This window comes from Mycteria americana, chromosome 6, assembly GCF_035582795.1.
Source record: "Mycteria americana isolate JAX WOST 10 ecotype Jacksonville Zoo and Gardens chromosome 6, USCA_MyAme_1.0, whole genome shotgun sequence".
Taxonomy (NCBI): domain Eukaryota; kingdom Metazoa; phylum Chordata; class Aves; order Ciconiiformes; family Ciconiidae; genus Mycteria; species Mycteria americana.
The window spans coordinates 49,809,468-49,827,515 of record NC_134370.1 but is presented as its reverse complement, the minus strand read 5'-3'; the positions used below and the strand labels follow the sequence as shown (position 1 = coordinate 49,827,515).

The window sequence follows — 18,048 nt, the reverse complement described above, 5'->3', positions numbered from 1 at the left end:
AAAACTGTGTTTTTTTCCTTTTCAAGGTACAAGAGAATACAATTGAACAGCCCATTCTGCAGGATGGCTGATTTCCCTTCTAATTAACCCCTTACAATCAAAATTAAAACAAAGCACCTTCCCAAGGAGGTCTTCCTTCACTAACTCCTTTGGTAACCCTGATCTTGTTCTGCGATAGGCCAAGTGTTTTTAAAAAGGCTGGGAAGGGACTAAGTTATCTAATTAATTTATCCCAGGCTATGATCTAATTGCTCTATGAATTCTGAAGGGAAACTGAATGAGATTTTTCTCTGAAATTATTCATAAAAAAAGAAACAAGTCAGAAGTATGTCATGCAGTTAGTTTTGCCTTTTGGTTGCTTACATTTAGTAGGCATAGTATCTAACATTAAAATGCATATTTTTCCTCAACATTTTTCTCCTTATGGTTAGTTTAATTTCAACTAAATTTTCAAACTCAAAAATAAATCATTGGAAATTAAGGCACTGCAGTCCTTCATTGCATCGTCTTGATACTTGTAGCTGACAATTCACTAACTTTTAATGGGAACATTTTACAGCGGAACAGATGGAGAAAACAAAATAAATGAACTCCCTTTGGCTCGATAAAAAACAGTGCAGTGTAAGCAAAAAGGATCAAAAATCATCTCAAGGAGCAGGGGGATGGAGACTCTAAAAACAGCATCAGAACTTTACATTTTACTTCCAGCATTCGCTAATCTTTTCTTGATGAACAAAACCCTCTAGCTTAGCTGTAAAGAGGGGATGAAATCCTGGTCCTACTGAAATTACACCAGAACACTTAGCAACTTCAATGGCATCAAAATCTGACCCAGCTTCTTTCATGCAGAAGGATTCCAGGGTGCTTCATTGCCATTACTTCCACACACATGCCAGCACATTTGAAATGCACAGAGGCATCTCACAAGAAACATGTCAGCTGTTTAATTCTGCGCAACACTCGCAAACAGTTTGGGCCAGGAAACAAAGAAGAATGAAGCTTATGTTCCCAGCTTACTACACATTTTCCAGCCAGCTGTGATGAGGAATATGGTCATAAGAACCCCTACCTGAGCCTTGTCTTGAAGGGCAGAATGGAAGAATGTGTTATACTGATGTCTAGAGCCATGCATTAATGTACTGTCATAACCATCTGTGCAGAAAGACCTGGGAGTACAGAGCTGTCAATAATAGCTGTATTTTCATTTGTTAAAAGCTGCAGGTTTTTAAAAAAGAAAAGTTCTACTTAGAGTGAATTTTGCTTTTAGGCTTCTGAGTTGTTATGGGAAATAATCTGGCATTTGCAAAGTATTTTAAAGGCCATGTTCTTTTCATCTGTGTATTACATGAGGAGCTTGGAAGATGAAGAATTTTAACTGCCATTTATTTCTGCTTATAAATATCTATTAAAAAAAGCACATCAAACACTTGAGAAAAAAAACAACTCAGCCAGCAGACACAAGCTTCAGGCTGGATCATGCTAGTACTGAGCTCCTATGGCAGGGATGTCTGAATGGAAAGATGTAAATTGCCAGATTTCCCTTGAAGTCAGTGGACCTGTGGCTGCATCTGTGAAATTCTGGTCCCTTCTTCTCCATAGCACACATTCAACAGAACTGTGCATAAAGATGGGACAGCCAAGAAGTTTTTGCAAGTTTGAGCCTTCCCCCTAGAAGGGGAAAGGGAGCAGGCAGCAAAAAAACTGGGGCAGAAGCAAAAAATATGGTCAGAAATTAATTTGGGGTGTTTCTTTTCCTTTTTCAGAGTCAGAACAAAGCCAAGCAATGCAGAGATGCAGCAAACGAAGCAGGTGATGCTCTATTTGCAACTGAACTAAGATTTTTCTCAGCAAAGATCTACCAGCATGCTGATTTTGATAGAGCACCATCCAAATCACCCAGGCTGGCTATGTTTGAAGTCAGTTTCCCAAAATCACCTGCCCAAAGATTAATGAAGAAGCTTCTAAAGAACAGCAACCTGATAGTCATCTACATTTACTTTCCTTTGTGGAAATGCGAGTGTCCTGCTTTCATTAAAGAATTTATAGAAGACCTCCTTTAGGGACTTCACCCAGGAAATAAAAGCTATTCTTGAAGCAAGTTTGAAAGCACAAAAGAATGACACTCAAATTGCTCCCAGCCAGCCCAAACCAGACACAGTCCCCAGGTTCCCTGTACATGAGCATGGTAGCATTCTCCAGCCAGAAACATGGTGTATGTCCAGAAGGACAGGCCAGCAGACATCTGAGCTGGTTCATGAGTTCAGACTCATCCCTCACTGCTCATGTAAAAGTTTACACTAAATCACAGGGCTTACCTGGCTGGCTCAGCATGGAAAGAGCCTAAGGATGCTCAGTGCCCAAACATGGTCCAGGCTCTTAATCTCTGATTTGCATTATCCCCACTGTAAAGTTTATAGATGATCTGCAAACCACGCAGAAAAAAACCTAAATATCCTTGTGGCCCACCAGTTTCAAGCTCACACATTCTTGTGGTACTCTAGCAAACCACAGGCCTAAAGTGTAAGAACCACAGCAAATTCCTAATAGGAGGAAAAAGAAAAAGGCTGTATCTTTTTTTCCTAACTGTTGGGTTTCTATTATGTGTGCCTGTGTTTACAGAGAACGTGTACAAAGAGAACATTGAGCAGCTGGATAAGGTCAGGACAGAGTGGGAACAGGAACATATCAAAACCTGTGAGGTAAATGCTGACTTTTGCAGTGATATATTTGTGCGCTCTTTATTTTATCCTACTTGCAGATATCAGTCTAAGACCTGAGATATGGTCCCAAGGGTTTTGCTGTTTGCTGTATGTGGAGACTCAGTAGATGTCTTTGCAAAAATACTGCAAAACCTAGAGCTGATTTAGACATAGCTGCTAGCTGTCTCACTTGCTTATGCTCTCCTTGCTTGTTCAGCATATGTATGTAAATACAAAGGAGGGGAATAAGTGCAGAGGTGTGAGAAGTGAAGTAATATATGAACTGGTACAATCTATTTGCAACTACTTGTTGCCATTCTTCACCCACAACTTAACATAAGAATATACCAGCTTTAGGGATAATCTTCTATCACAGCCAAGATAAGGTTGTTTCTCAAATAACTGCTTTGTGACAAAATGTAAGTTCAGTAGAAAATTAACAGAAAAGTAGACATGAAAATTCATTTTTCATTAAAAAAATTAATTTCAAAATTGAAACAAAAAGAATCCAATTAATCCATTAAAAACAAACAAACAAAAGATTCCCTTTAGATTATGTTTTGTAAGAGGCTTCCAGAATGGCTACTTGTTCTAATGCAGGAGAGGTTTTTGTGTTTGTTTCGTTCTGGTTTTTTTTTTTTTTTTTTAATCTCACAAGTTTGATGGAGATTAAAAAGAAAATTTTCTGGCTAAAGCTAAAACAGGTTTTTCTGGTTTAAGCTAAAAAAGTATGTACTGTAGCATTCTGAGAGCAAAGATATCCAAGCTACTCAGAATCTTTATTTTGCATAGCACTTTATAGTTGCCTGAAAGAATATTTGCCTTCTGCCATAGAGTAATCTTTCAGTTAAAAGATGGTGGTGGAAAAGTTTCTATTTCCATTATGCTGAGGTTGTACAAGGAGATTTGCCCTTGGCTAGTAAGTTTTGCACAACAATTTACAGGAACTGGTTGACATCCAAATCAGCCACACATTTGGTCATATTAATCCTTCAAATACATTTGCCCATCTGCTGAAGTATGATTTTGCTATGTTTACTTGTTGCAGGCTTTATTTCCACATAAAATAAAATGCAAGGAGCATAGCTTTCCAGTTCTCTGCTTCCTCTTAAATATTCCCTATCTGGGAGAACTGGAAAGTCCCATGGCTGGCACAGCAGACTTTCCATAGAAATTGTGCCAAGCCTTATTTCCCCAAGATGCACATTTTCCCCCTTCTTAAAAAGCCAACAAGCAAGCAAAGAATTCCACAACCTAACACACTTCATTTCTCCCACATGGCTAAATTCTGAATAGCCCACAGAGCTTGTGGCCTGCCCGCTGCTTAATTCAAACAACCATTCATAAAGGAAGGGCGTCTTTTAAAAGTGCTTGTAGATAGAAGAACTGATAGATTTTTTTGAGGCATTTAAAACTAGTAACTAGTACAAAAAGCAGCTTAAGATCCCAAACTTCTGGCTGCATAGTGGGAATCTGGAATTGCTGAGGTTGCTTAGGTCTCTAGCTGAGTGCTGGACATCCACAGCCTGAAAATCTTGGCTAGCAAGTGGCAGCACTGGGACGACCTTCATCATGGGGGCTGCGCCATATTCCTTGGCATGAGATGCCCAGGTTCACTAGCAGTCTGTCACACAAGCCAACGGGGCACAAGGGATGCGTCTAACACAACACCCAGCTGTACTTTGCAAAGGGCTTGACAAGTCTAGAGTCACTACACTTCCCTCTTTGATGAGCTGCATTTCCCGACAGGACACCATTTACCTGGAAAATTCCCAGTCGGCTCTTGTGCTATTTCAGCAGCCCCTGAGGGGCTAGGCTGCAGCCATAGGCTTTTTGTTCGGAAGGGATATTGAAATACTCATTCTCCACCCCCCTTCAGGTTCTCTTTAAAAGCTTTTTCTCTCAGAAACTGGTCTCAACGCCAGCTGACTCCCTTGACAGACTCTTTTTTCTGTTTTTTTTAGATGGTAAGATATTAGATGGCAGGCAGCACACCCAACGGAATGTTCTGCTGAATATTGTATACATTTGTGGTGTTCTGGACATAATTACTAGCAAATGGAGATGGAAACAGATGGCTGGAAGCATCTGAGCTTTTCACACCTCATAGAAAACCAAAAATTGATGTTCTACTTATAACAGTACAACTTAGAGATCAGGGTGGCTAGCGTTTTTTTGTTGTTGTTGTTGTTTTTTTTAAAGGAAGTTTATCTGCCTCTTCCCCCAACTCAGTCCACACTTCTCCTCTCTCTTCCCCCTTCATTCTTCCCAAGCTGTGCAACAACATGAGAAAATCAGACAGATGAAGGAAGGGAGTAAACTCTGAAGAAAGAAAAATGCCTTTTCTTTACCATGAAAATAACCTTAGAAATGAACAGAAGCAACTCCAGAGAGCCTCAAATAGTTTCAAAAGAGAAAAGTTTGGAAAGACATTTTAGAAGGCAGAGATGGATAGTTTTGGCTCTACCTCTAACATAAATACAACCCTTTCATGCCAGTACTCTACTGATCTGTTAAACATCGAGATTTCAGTGCAATGGGCAGACAGGACCCTGACTCTGAACTCCTTGGCAGTAAAGGTAGCAGTCAAATCCAGATCCTGATTCCTCTCCTCTGCTTTATTTTTGTCTATAAAACATAAATTTAATTTGGTGCAATCAATTAAAACAAATTCTTGAGCATGAACAAGTAGATGCAGTTTCTCCAGTAGCTGTAAATATGTCCTTTACAAAGGATCCTTCAGAATGGTTTGCAGACTTACGAACTTGGTCCAGAGGAGCCCCAGCCCTGTCGCCGCCTGCAATGCAAATAAATAACTACCATGAGGCTACGTCACATGTCCTCTTTGGCTTTAGGTCTTCCAGCTCCAGGAATGCGACCGCATCACCATCCTCCGCAACTCGCTGTGGGTTCACTGCAACCAGCTCTCCATGCAGTGTGTGAAAGATGATGAGGTAGGGGCACCTGCCAAGTAGCTTCACATGCAGAGGAGGAAGAGGAGGAGCGAGAGTGCTCTAACAATACAGCGCTAGCTTGCCCTTCTCTGTGCGTGCTGACTGTGTCCAGCAAACCAGCTGTTGTGCCTGTTCAGTGAGGGGGGAGTATTCTCAATCTAGCTTGTTCCCTCTAGATGTAAACCAGATATATGCCTGGATGTAGATGGTCTGTGTCACACTTGGTGACACTTACATGTCTCCTCCCCTCAGTTTGTTGGGGAATGCTTCCAGCTACCAGAATGCTCAATCGAATACCTTTGGGCTCAGGCACAACTTTCAGAAAGGCGTCCAGTCATGGTCTCAAAATTGGAAGACATAAAGAATGCACTAGTTTTGACTTTGAATGGTTGTCTCCTGCTATTAATTTCTTTATTGCATTGAAAAGCCCTGGACTGCCTTTGTCCTCCTCTCTTAAAAGAATATCCAGAGCACAAACAAACAACTGTGAATGTACAAAGAATGTTTGTACAGGGGACAGGCCAAAGATCCATCCAGGTCAGACATGTATCAAGTATAAAGTGTCTCTTAAGGGGAAAAGTATTAGAAGAACATTAATCATTAATTCAATGTGAAATGTTAAAAATTAAATTAAATTCTTGGATTCTGTTTTGTAGCTATATGAAGAGGTTCGGGTAAGCTTGGAGAACTGCGTCGTAGAGTCAGACATAGACTACTTCATTAAGACTAAAATGACAGGAACACAACCTCCAGGTAATTATTCCTATTGGTCTTGTCAGATGAGTCACCCATTAGGCTGAGACTGCAGTTGTGCAGTACACGTCCTTTGGAGGTGAAGCCAGCTGGAGGAGTTTTTGCCCTGGCCATTCATTCCCACCTGCCGTGGCTCACTTCCTCCTCACTGTGCTGCCATCGCTTGTTGTGTGGCTCTGTAAGTGGGATAGCTGAATGATCCAGGTTAAAAATAACCCCCCCCCAAAAGAAAAAAAAGTTGTTTTTGCTTTTCAACCAGGCTCATTTCACAGTACAGCTGAACTGACACTGCTAAGGAGGTAGAAAACTACCTTGCAGAGATGGCAACCTCAATTTTCTGCAGTGGTGACAAGTCAGAGGCAACTTAACGTCTAACTGCACCCTGGTGTCCCCTTGACAGAGATGCTGCCTCTTCATTTGCAGCACAGAGAGGACTAGACTTTGTATTCTGTTTTGTTCCACCTGCCCAATGGGGAATAACATCTTCTTTCCTCTCAGGAAGTTGCTTGTATAAGGGCAAGACCCTAGTTGGGGGAAATTTTGAATGAAATTGGCTTTGCTCCAGCATGCAGAAAGGATGTAAGGTTCACAGACTCTGTCCATTCAAGCCAAAGCAGCCTTTTCGTTGACTTCAGTGATCAAAACCTCTGGGCTGAAATGGAGACTGGGACAGCAAGAGCTACGAGCAGTTGTAAAACAAAAACATGCTGCTCCAGGGTAGGAGTTCTCCAAACACATCACCAGAAAGGAGGCTATCTAATGTTTCACATGGCCAAATACAAACCACACCCTCTTACTTCAACAAGCGATACAAGATATTTATAGACTGTGTGAATGCTTGCACTTCTGTGCAGCTGCTGCAGTAAACAAAGATTCACAGCCTTCGTAAAAGGGAGAGAAAAATACCCATTTCATCTCTTCATTAGCTGATGATACATATCTACGCTGAAAAGATCTCTTCCTCCATTTTTTTTTTAAATCTGTGCACAGATACTGTTTCACTTACACTATTTGCTCTAACACCATACTGCTATGTCAAAGAGAAAATCCCCTTAGTATGCCCTCAGCAGTATCAATAGAGCTTACTTCCATTCAGAGTGAGGAATAAGCTGTACAGGCATAAGAAACTTTTATACTGATAAAAACCTTCCATGTTAGGAGTTGTATAGGTACAAATATCAGCAGTATGAACGCCCTGTCCCAAGGGCTAATTATCTCATACAGGAACAGCTTATACCCCTTTGATTTCATTGCAGAGCTCAGAGCTGGCAGCAATTACACCCTAGGAACTTCTTCAGCAGAGCTGCATGCTGCCACTAACTCAGCTAACTGAGGCCTGTTTTTCACTCAGCCTTTCTGTCATTACACCTATGATGATTAAGAATTGGGATTTGGGGAATTTTTTTAAACAAATATATTGATACTGGTGCACTGGATGCCATTTTGCTGCTATAGTTTATTCTTCTTCACATAGGAGATTTACATTCATAGATATAGGAGTATTTACCAAGGAAAAACTACATTTTCACTGGCAGAAGGGAGAACTGTGCCTTGCAACAGTGTGAAACAACTTCTGTATACTAAGAAGTTTGTAATTCTCAGCTAGGTTTTTTTTTTCCCTATGTGAGACTTCTCATTCTCCAGTTGCCTAGGCAATTTTCTTGCAAACAGCTCTTGGCTATGTCAGGACTCATTTCTAATAAGAAATAGATGGGAAAAACCCTTGAGAGCTTTATGAAAGGCAAAGAAACAACTGACTTGCTTTTTTGTTGGGTCTTTTTTTTTTTTGTCACCTTCTAGAAGGTGACGTGTTCTGGAAGTAACACCCTAGTATCTCCACAGCTCTGGCTAATGAGTTTGCACAGTAGCACATGGTGAGCTGTTGATCTGTTTCATTATTTGCAAAATGCAGGAGGAAACCCACATGTGGTTTTGCATTGTGTAGCAGGAGACCTTCATCCTGACCAAACCTTTTGGTTTCTTGATGCTATTGCTCACTCCCCTCTTCTACCTAATCTTACAATGCGTTATAGACTAGAAACTATACCAAGGTGACAATCTAGAAAGGTAATAGGAGACCCTTGGTCAGAAAAGTCCCTCATTACTGAAAATCTTATTTGTAAGGATTCTTCACACTCACTAGTTGTATGTGCGTGCTCTGCTTATGATCTTGGCTGACCCAATGTGAGAATGTCAACACAACCTTTAGCCCAAGTCCAATGTCTTTCTTAATTTGCTGGTATCGGAACTGAGATAATACGGTATCACAGACTTCACTCATGTTTGTTTGGCTTTAACACAGAGAAGGCAGAAAGGGTGTGTGGCCTCCAGCTCTAAGCAGCTACACTGGGAGCTATGAGATGAAAAATAAATAAATCCATCTGTAACTATTTCATCTGTAAAGCTAGACTTGGAAATGGTCTCAATTTCACCCTTAACAACACTATAGGGGAGAGTGAAGGAACTGTAACATAACTGTGTTTGAGAGAACAAAAAACAAATATCTCTGGGTAAACAGCAAATCAGCTCTCAGGAGGTGGACGGAGGAAGATATCAAAGGTAGGGAGACACTCAAGCACAAGCACAGACCAGGAAATTGCTCGTTATTGCTGCTGGCAATAATGTTCAGAAATCTCCCCACCTCCAACAAAAAATCCTGACTCAATACATCAAGAAAAAAAGAAACAAAACACACTGCAGCCAATTGTATCAAGAACATGGTCCCAGGCTCACAATGACCATGCTCTGCTCCCTTAAATCCTGAGCTTTAAGGCAACGGAGGAAACAGTCATGGGGGAAACCACCTTCTTAATTAGGATTAGCCACAGCTATTAGAATGGTTCTTCAGGACCTTGACTGTGCTCGTCTCAGGTCACGCATGCCTTTCTACCAAGGACATATCTGCTTACAATCACTTGAATGACTTTTGTCAAGTCCTCAGGTCCCCCTCAGCTGCTCCAGCCACATTACAGGTGAGTGCAGATAGGTGCTGTGTTGCAGTTTGCTCCAGCAGGCCCTGATGGTTGCAGCTGTTGGTTGCATTCTGGTGGGGACAAAAAAGTTTTGCCTGTTTGAACATCTCATTTTTATTGCCCTGTTGCAGATGCAATAGGATATGAGAACTACTACAGCAGAGAACGAAGCAGAAGCAACAGCAGCCCAATCCAGTCTTGTGGAATGATGAAGAGGTGAGTGGCAAACTTTGGTTCCCAGAATAGGTATTTTTCTACATGAATGGCAATGTATGTTGACAGGAAACAGGACCTGGAAAGTTATTACTTCCTTCGTTGTAGCAAGAGGCAGCTACGTATCAGTAAATATAACTTGACAGAAGAAGTAAACCTATTAAAACCAGAGTCAGAGTAATTTTGCCATGGCCTAGTGGGAAGAGAGACAAGGGACGAGTTCATAAAACAATTAGTTCGCCAGCAATGGATAGCATTCACTTATTTCCTCTTTCCTAGTGAGTCATGGCACATAGCAACAAAACCACTTTGTTCAAGGGAGGGCAAAGGTGAATCTTGCTGAGAGCAAAGGCTGGGGAGAGCTGTCTTTTTCAGCAATACCTCCTGGCTTACTGCACCACCCAGCTGAGCAGAACAAAGAGCTGCTCTCTGGTATCTAGACCAAAGGAAAAAACACTTAGTGGAATAACTGTGTGATGATTAGGGAGGCGATTTTTCTGTTTCTGATCCATTTATGCTGGTAAATGCTGTAACATGGATGCAGTTATATCAGCAGAAAAGCATGGTAGACTAATGGTTTAAATATTTTGTACTAAAATGGCTAATTCACAGTGGCAATGGAGTCATATTTAAAGCAGAAGAGCTTTATATTTTGACAAGCCTTATTATATGGCAAAGACAAGGAGCGGGCTGTGATCTCCCATTTAAAATGTGGTCCAGGCTTGTTAGTTAGCTGATAAGGTTTATACACGATACTTTGTTTTTCAGTTGGAAACCATATCTTCTATTATAATGAAATCTAATGCTGCATCCTATACAGTTACAGAAGACAATTGTACTGCCATTTAGAATACAACTGTGCTCTGCATGGGCAAGCAGCCTAGAGACACTCAGTCTGAGTTTTTCAGAAACTGTTGAGTTTGTATGTCCATTTTCCAGAAACACTGAGCGTTCACCAGCTGAAAAATCAGACCCCTTAAATATGCCTTAACCATGCAATGCTATTTCTATCTGTGCTTGAGAATCCTAACTCCTATTCTCACTTTGCTTAGCCTCCAGCACCCAGCTGTGATATAGAAAATAACTAGGGATAGATTAAAAAAAAAATTTTTTTTCACTTAAACTCACAGTTTTTAGAAAGGCTCGTTATACAACCTTTGTATTTTAAATTGTATCAGAGTTTTCCTTAGAGACAAAGAGATGGTAATCTCTTATAAACAATTGGTAATTCTCATCATATTAATATTGTGAAATAATTGGAGTTTTGCACCATGAGCCTTTGGATCAACAACAAAATACTCTCTGATGCATTTTATGCACAATTTAGTGATGGCTGATGGTTCAGTATTCTGCTGCATTTTTTAAAATATATTTTTAATTGAAGATAAACATATGTACAGTATAAATGAAAACAGACAGCCCCAGGAATAGGTGACATCTACCCAGTGCTGCAGCAGAAGGAGGGAAGGTTGAGTCAGCTCAGTCAGCTGAGACGAAGGAATGCTCATACCCAGTCCTGTTCACTCATTTTGTCATTGGCTTCTCTTGGTTCTGCAGATTCTCCGGACTACTGCATGGAAGCAGCAAAAACAACACGGAAAGTGCCACTCCTTCAGCCCCTCCTCTTGGTATGACTTTTCAGGAAATAAGTTTACCAGATGTGTTTGTTTTAGATCACATTGCTAAGTCAAGCTTTGGCATGGAGCAGAAATGGTACAGCAGGTATTCTCATGTTGGCAGTCAAGAGCAAGAGTAGTCAGGAAACAAATTTAGCTTGGATGTGCATTAAGCAAATTTCCCAGTTTAAAGTGCCACATAATCCATATAATCTTCAAAACCTCTGTCTAGGCAAGGGGGAACTGTGTATTCAGAACAACATAGTCTGACTTAGATAATAGTTTTCTCCTAAGGTAGAATATACAACCTCTAAAAAGCCCAAGAGAATAACTAACGTTTTTAACAGACCAGGTTCATGCCTTATGAATGCAAATATCCATCTCGTTTCACAGTTATGCTATCTTATTGTAACCCTTGCAACTAGGCATTTATCAGATGACATTTAAAACATAGTATTTTGACTATGCAGAAAGTAACAGCTTATGATATTTTTATTGGTTTGATTTTAAACAAAAACATTTTAACTGTGATTCTTGCCTAAAGAAAAGAAAAAGCTGTTTTAGAACAGCTTTAGAACATACCCAAATCAATTTCCTTTGTCAGGCCTGCCTGCTTGGGTACCCAGAAAGGAAGTCCAGACTATCTTTCTTGTTGCATTTGGCACTCAGCCAGGGGAGACTCTCCAGTGCTATCAAACACCAGCTGGACCTGCCAGGCACCAGCTCGGGCACACATAGAGCAATACAGCATTAAGCAGTTGAGGGTAGTCACTCCTTCTGAATTTCCTTAGGCTGGGGACAGGAGGGGAGAGTGTTCCCTGGAAAGAGCCTCAGGAATGGCAAACACTCCCTGCGTTCAGCTTTTTCAACTGCTCCCATGCTTGTTTTTCAAAATCTGAAAAGTCAAGGAGCTGACAGTGCTCCTTAGAGTAGGAAAACTAAACCAAGGGTTGACTGTGGGAAGGTACAGCCACCCCGGCCGCTCCGTGTGCTGTCAGAGTACTATCATCCCACCGAGGAGTCATATGTGGGAAACTTCTGCTCGCCTCAACAGCAGGAGAAGCTCCCAAGCAGATGCTGGGAAGGAATAAGAGGTTTCCCTAATTACGACAAGCTGGATTAAAACATCATCTTCCCAAAAAGTTATGTCAGTGACAAATAGCTACCTGGGAACTATGGAAACTACTGGAAAATGTCTGGTGACCCACTGGCACAATATTTTCCATTTTTCTCAAGGGAAAAACAAAAGCCCCGAACTGCTAGAATTTTATACCACCAGTAGCAACCATTTTAAACCAGTTTAATCACAGCATTTCCCTCTTTGGACCATTTGGATTGTGCTTTAGCAGGGTAAACATTTTTTCCAACCTGGATGAGGCTAAACCTAGTTTCTGACCTCCCACAAAGTTCAATGGGTATATTGTCATCTAATCAATGGGACACAGTTTTTGTGCAAGATTTTACCTACAGTTCACAGCAGCTTTTCTATACATGTACATCTCCAGACAGAGAGAGAACAGAAACTCTTGTATTTGTGAACTCTTGCATATGATCCCATGCATTTATAAGCAACTGAAGTCTTTGTTTCTGTGTGTGGGTTTTTTTTTTTCCCCTAGCAGAGAACACAGACGGAGTCTATGCATCTGTTTTTGTAAATGAACAAGCTGGAATCACATCATCACAAGACTACAGAGTACTTTATGACTACACAGCACAGGTAATGAAAGGCTTCAAAATAAATATTTCATAGTGTCAGATGTAAAATAGATGATGTTGATCCAAACATCTTGAAAGTGTTAATTCTGTGAAGGTGGTGTTATCTTCACTTTACAGCCAGGGACACTTAGAGAATCACCGGTCAAGGTCACATGCAGAAGCCAGGAATCCCAGCTACCAGTTCTTGGCGCACATCACTAGACCATGCTGCCTCAAGATGAAACAATAACATTTTTTGCAAGTGATTACACATTAGCATGCTATACCCCTCCTAAATTAGTGCTGAGCTGTTACAACCTCCTTCTAGAGATACAGAAGACCGCAAATACAAGGAAAACTTCATTTTTTAGGGGATGATGGCTAAGTATGCAGTATTGTGCATTCTGAACTTACATCTCTTTTAAGTTCTAGGGAAAATGGCCAGGGATTTCCCATCCTAGGGAAAATGGCTACAGATTCCTCGTGTAAGAATATGTGACAGGTGCTTATCTTCTCCATTTGATCTCACTTATCATCTGGAGAGTCCTGCTCCAGTTTAACACACTGGCTTCAACTGAGGTGCTCTCCATGCTGGAGAGGACTGAATCCCCATAAATGACACTGTTTCCCTGTACTTCCATGTTGCAAGTTGCAGAATTACAGTGGATGTGGTCCATGTACCAAAAGATTGTTATAAAGAGCAACCTGCATCCTTAACTGGGATATTGAACTCATGCTGGCTTCAGACCTATCTAGGCATAGTACCATTACTAAAAGGTTATGAATAGACTGGTTATGAATATTTTCTTATTCAGATGGACTCCAGAACCTCTTGGACTCTTGCTAAACCATTATCCTCCCCTAATGGGACTTTTACGACTTCATTACATGTCAGTTTAAAGGTTCCTTTTATTAGCTTTAGATTTAGATTAGCAGAAGAAGCAGCATCCAGGAAGTCTTATGTTACAGTGCAGAGAGACCCTCACACTAAGGGATCTGCCATCAATAGCCAACATTGAAGAAATGCTGGCACGTGACAAAATCAGATAGCCAGATAAATTATGAAAACAGAGAAAGGACTGGAAAGGAGCGCTTTCTCTTAGGCACAGCAACATTCTGACACCTTTTATTATATGTTCTTTGTTTTAAACCCTCTTTTATTATTTGCCTGAAATTTCATCCAAGCACAGCTGAAAGTGCCTCACTATTAATGGCAGTTCCCCTGAGGACACTGCTGGATCCTTTTGTCAGATTCTTACTCCAGGAGTTGCCTTAAAAATATGACACACATGCATTTTCCCTGCTGAGAAAAGAGCCTGTTACTACTTTCAGTATATTGTATATTGAGGCCTCTAACTTTTCGACTCTGTTCTTACCTACTCAGGTACATTAAATTTAGATTTAGCTGATGCATCAAACATATCTGGAAGCCTCTCTTACCCTGTTTTCTATTTTACTACACTGTGGGTAGCAAAGTGGTTTCCTATGGAAAATAGGACAGCACCACTGAACAGACTGATAGCCGACAGAGCTCAGCGATAACTGACTTGCAACTACTCCATTTGTCTTGGAGATATAAGTTACCTATCTCAGGAAGAGTCGCCATACCTCCACTGGTCACTGCTTTTCCATATTAAAAGAACTGAGAGACCTATTTAAGGCCTGGATTAGTGGAGACACTGTTTTTATCTCCCTTGGGAATTAAGCTGTGCACTGTTTTATTTAGCAACACCTGCAGACTATGAAAGGATCATGGTTAGCTGGTTTAGGACAGTCGTATTTAACCCTTTCCGGCCTTCCCCAGTGATACAACAGTCAACTTGCTCAGGAGGACACACCATGGAGACTGGGGAAATTTGAGGCTCTTAAGGAAACAGCCAGCTCAGTAAGTGCTTAATCCCTCATTGTCTGGTATGTCAGGCTCATTCCCAACCCGAAGGATGCTGGCAGACTGTTGATGAAAGACAGGGTAAAAAAACTCCACCAGATACATGCTTGGGCCCTCCCGTGCTCTCAGGCTAACTACATTTCCTTTCCCTGTCTCCTTTCAGAACATGGATGAACTGGACATCAGTGAAGGAGACATTGTAGTTGTCATTGAAGAAAACGAGGATGGCTGGTGGACAGCAGAAAGGAATGGGCAGCGAGGCTTTGTGCCAGGGTCTTATCTCAAAAAGCTTTGATGAAAAGAAGCCCCAGTCCTCAGATTTTAAAAATATTCTATTACTGAAAACAAACAGCACACAAGGTCTGCTTCAGCTGACCAAGAGCAACCCATAATACTATCTTCTGCAGTCACCAGTCAGGAAATAACCAACTGACCATGCTTTCCTCTTCCTTCCTCCTGCCCCATCCCAGCACCTCCTGGCCTACACTGTCTGCAAAAACCATCTTCACCTCAGAGAGATTAGGACTTGTGTTTCCTACCACAGTTCTTCCCACCCTCAGCACACTGCGCTGCCATCAGTGACGCAAAGCTTGGTGAATGTGGGAGGAAAATCCTGCCCAGAACTTAACTGCACTAAAGGAAAAAGATAAAGGAAGCAAGTGCTGTTTCTCCAGGACAGAGGACCGCCTCCAGCCAGCCTGTGAGCCACCCGCATGGTCACAGCAGCCATGTTCTCTGCCACAGATCCCCTCCTCTCACTGCACAGGCCATGCAAGCATTTTTGACAGTAGGGTGGAAAGCACACTCAGAAAGCAGATAGCTTTGATGTCACAGGGTCTTAGCTGTACAAACCAAGGAAGAAGCTCTCTTAAGTTCCTTTTAACAGCCCCCTTTCAAGTTCCCCTTACAGCACGTGGGTAACCAGGGAGAAAGCTGGGGAACCCTCCACTGTTCTTTATCAGAGTCACTGATGAAAATATGAAAAACAATGAATGCAGCTAGAGAGGAGTACCTGAAGGACTGAGACACATAAGTAGTAAGAAAATGCAAGGCACTCCGCATCACGACCATCTCCTAATACAATGAAATCCATGCTATCCATGGCTCTGCTTTGTACTGGATTCTGGGGCAGCAAAATAAGGACAGATGATGAGCCCAAGGCTTGCTTTTGCCTTGGTTGGATGGTTTCCCTGACACCTCCCTGGGATTTTTCATGTTTAAAAAAACCAAGAACAAAAACAACAAATAAGCAAAGCCTCCAGCAGGGTGGCACTGCCCTGATCCCTCTCCTCTGAGCACCAGGAGAAGTGCCAATTACCTCATGCAATCTGCATACCAGTGTCATCAGTGCATTCTCCTTTCAACTCCTCCGTCCACCTGGCTGATCCTCTCCTTCTCTTCCGCCCACAAGCTTTTCTGTCTCTAACTGCTGTCTGCAGCCCCTGCACTTCTGGGATTGCTGGCACAGAGGTGTCCTGTTTCCTTTCCAGGCACTTCTAATGTGCTTGTTCTTCAACAGACCCTCTTCAGAGAAGTCACACTGGTGCAGGTTCACTGTATTTCACAGACTTCAGCTCTATCAGTCTTTCTAGTTTAAGAATGTTTCCAACTGCCACTGTACTTACCAAGGGATCAATAGACACTTTGTGCCACTCCTCCCTTTTCAGTATTTTGAGATGGTTAAAAAAAAAAAAAAAGGGTGATTTAATCTGGAGCAGAGTGCACTATTTCTGGGGGCAGAATGACCTTGTTTGCCAAGGTTTCAGGTCTTAAAACTGAACCAAGTCAATGAAAATGAATCAAATTGCTACCCAAAAGGCACGGAGCAAGGAGGAGCTGTTAGCTAAGACACAGCAGGAAAGACAAAGAGAAATCTAGACAGAAGAAAAAGCCATAATGGTCCGTGCAATTATTCCTTAAATGAAACAGAATGAAGGTCAGAGGCACTTGCAGTACCTTAGTCTAATTTCTTGCTTCAAGAATGGAATAAAAGTTGCTGCAGGCCCTTTAGTTCCCTGCAGTCCTTGCACAGGCATGCTTGTCCTTTGTCCTTCCCACATTTCCCCAAGTTATTATGCAGCACATCTGCATCAATTCTGAAGGGCTCTTAGTATCTCACATTAGCACAGGCTCAGAGGAACTGCAGGAACTTGAATGGCATTTAAGGTACTAGGTTATATGAACAGTAGTGCTCATTCAGGCTGAAGATGTTAACAACAGGTTTCCATGACCACATCTGAATTGAACAGTGATAGAAAGATTGTCTACAATAGCCTTCAACTAGGACACTGCACTGTAAATGGTAGCTGTCAGAGACAACTATGACATTGCTCGTTACGTACAGCATGAGAAGAAACCTAAAGTATGAGAGATTTAATAAATTTGCTTCTTGAACACTCAATCTTCCACAGAGAGAACAGTAATAAACCAACAAATACTTAAATAAATTTAGGTAGATATTTTGCAGATTATCTTAATTAAAGAGAAAAAAATAAACCATTGAGATGCATTTCCTCTAATTATGTCTGACACATGGACTTTGCTAAGACTCTTTGCTTCTCTGGGGGGCCAGACAGCCTCACACAAGACACTGCAGTACCCAGTCCTAGTTACCCTGAAATCCTGTTACAGATCATCTTTGCTTACATGTACCAAATGGTCTACATCACTGACAGACAGCTAGTGAAATGGTGACTGCTGTTTCTACCCCATCAAATCACTTCATATTTTTGCTGTTAAACTCAGGAAACTGATTTCCTTTCTACCTGTGTCTTCTTCTGTCAAGTACATACTGTTGTAAGTGCAAGAGGCTATAGATATTTCAAAATCTACCCAGTGTCATAGCATTTGGATCCCACATGCTAACTCCAGACTGTTCAGGAAATGAAAAAGCAGCAGCAATGTTTTCTCATGATTCCTCTGCTTTACATTGGAGAATCTGGCTGATAAGTAGTTACCAAGCCATATCTAGGCAGTTTGCCCTATCAGTGCAGCAGCACTTGTCAGAAATAGAACAGAGATATCAAGGAATACCCACACCCTCTGAGTACACCCACATTTTAGGTGTCATCCCCCCCCCCCCCCATCAGTAGGAAAAGCAGGAATGTCAAATGTAGGTTACTGCCCAAATAATAATGCTTCAATAACAATGTTTCCTCTCCAGTTTGGTAACACTCAGGCAACCAAACTGGCATTCAAGTAATCGTTTAATTTTCAGGTAAGATGGGAAACTGAAATGGGCCCTTTCCTTAAACTGTA

At 41.5% G+C, this 18,048-nt stretch overlaps 1 protein-coding gene across 1 annotated transcript in view; it reads left to right on the top strand.

Moving 5' to 3' along the window:
• The window catches only part of PSTPIP1 (proline-serine-threonine phosphatase interacting protein 1), a 57,071-nt gene extending 39,784 nt beyond the window's left edge, over positions 1 to 17,287 (top strand). Inside the window, exons 8-15 of the mRNA XM_075505711.1 lie at positions 1,764 to 1,809; positions 2,620 to 2,699; positions 5,555 to 5,653; positions 6,310 to 6,406; positions 9,510 to 9,594; positions 11,149 to 11,219; positions 12,824 to 12,924; positions 14,954 to 17,287. Of these exons, the coding sequence (XP_075361826.1) occupies positions 1,764 to 1,809; positions 2,620 to 2,699; positions 5,555 to 5,653; positions 6,310 to 6,406; positions 9,510 to 9,594; positions 11,149 to 11,219; positions 12,824 to 12,924; positions 14,954 to 15,085 (711 nt within the window). The 3' untranslated portion in view covers positions 15,086 to 17,287. The remainder of the gene's footprint in view (positions 1 to 1,763; positions 1,810 to 2,619; positions 2,700 to 5,554; positions 5,654 to 6,309; positions 6,407 to 9,509; positions 9,595 to 11,148; positions 11,220 to 12,823; positions 12,925 to 14,953) is intronic.
• Positions 17,288 to 18,048: the final 761 nt, after the last annotated feature.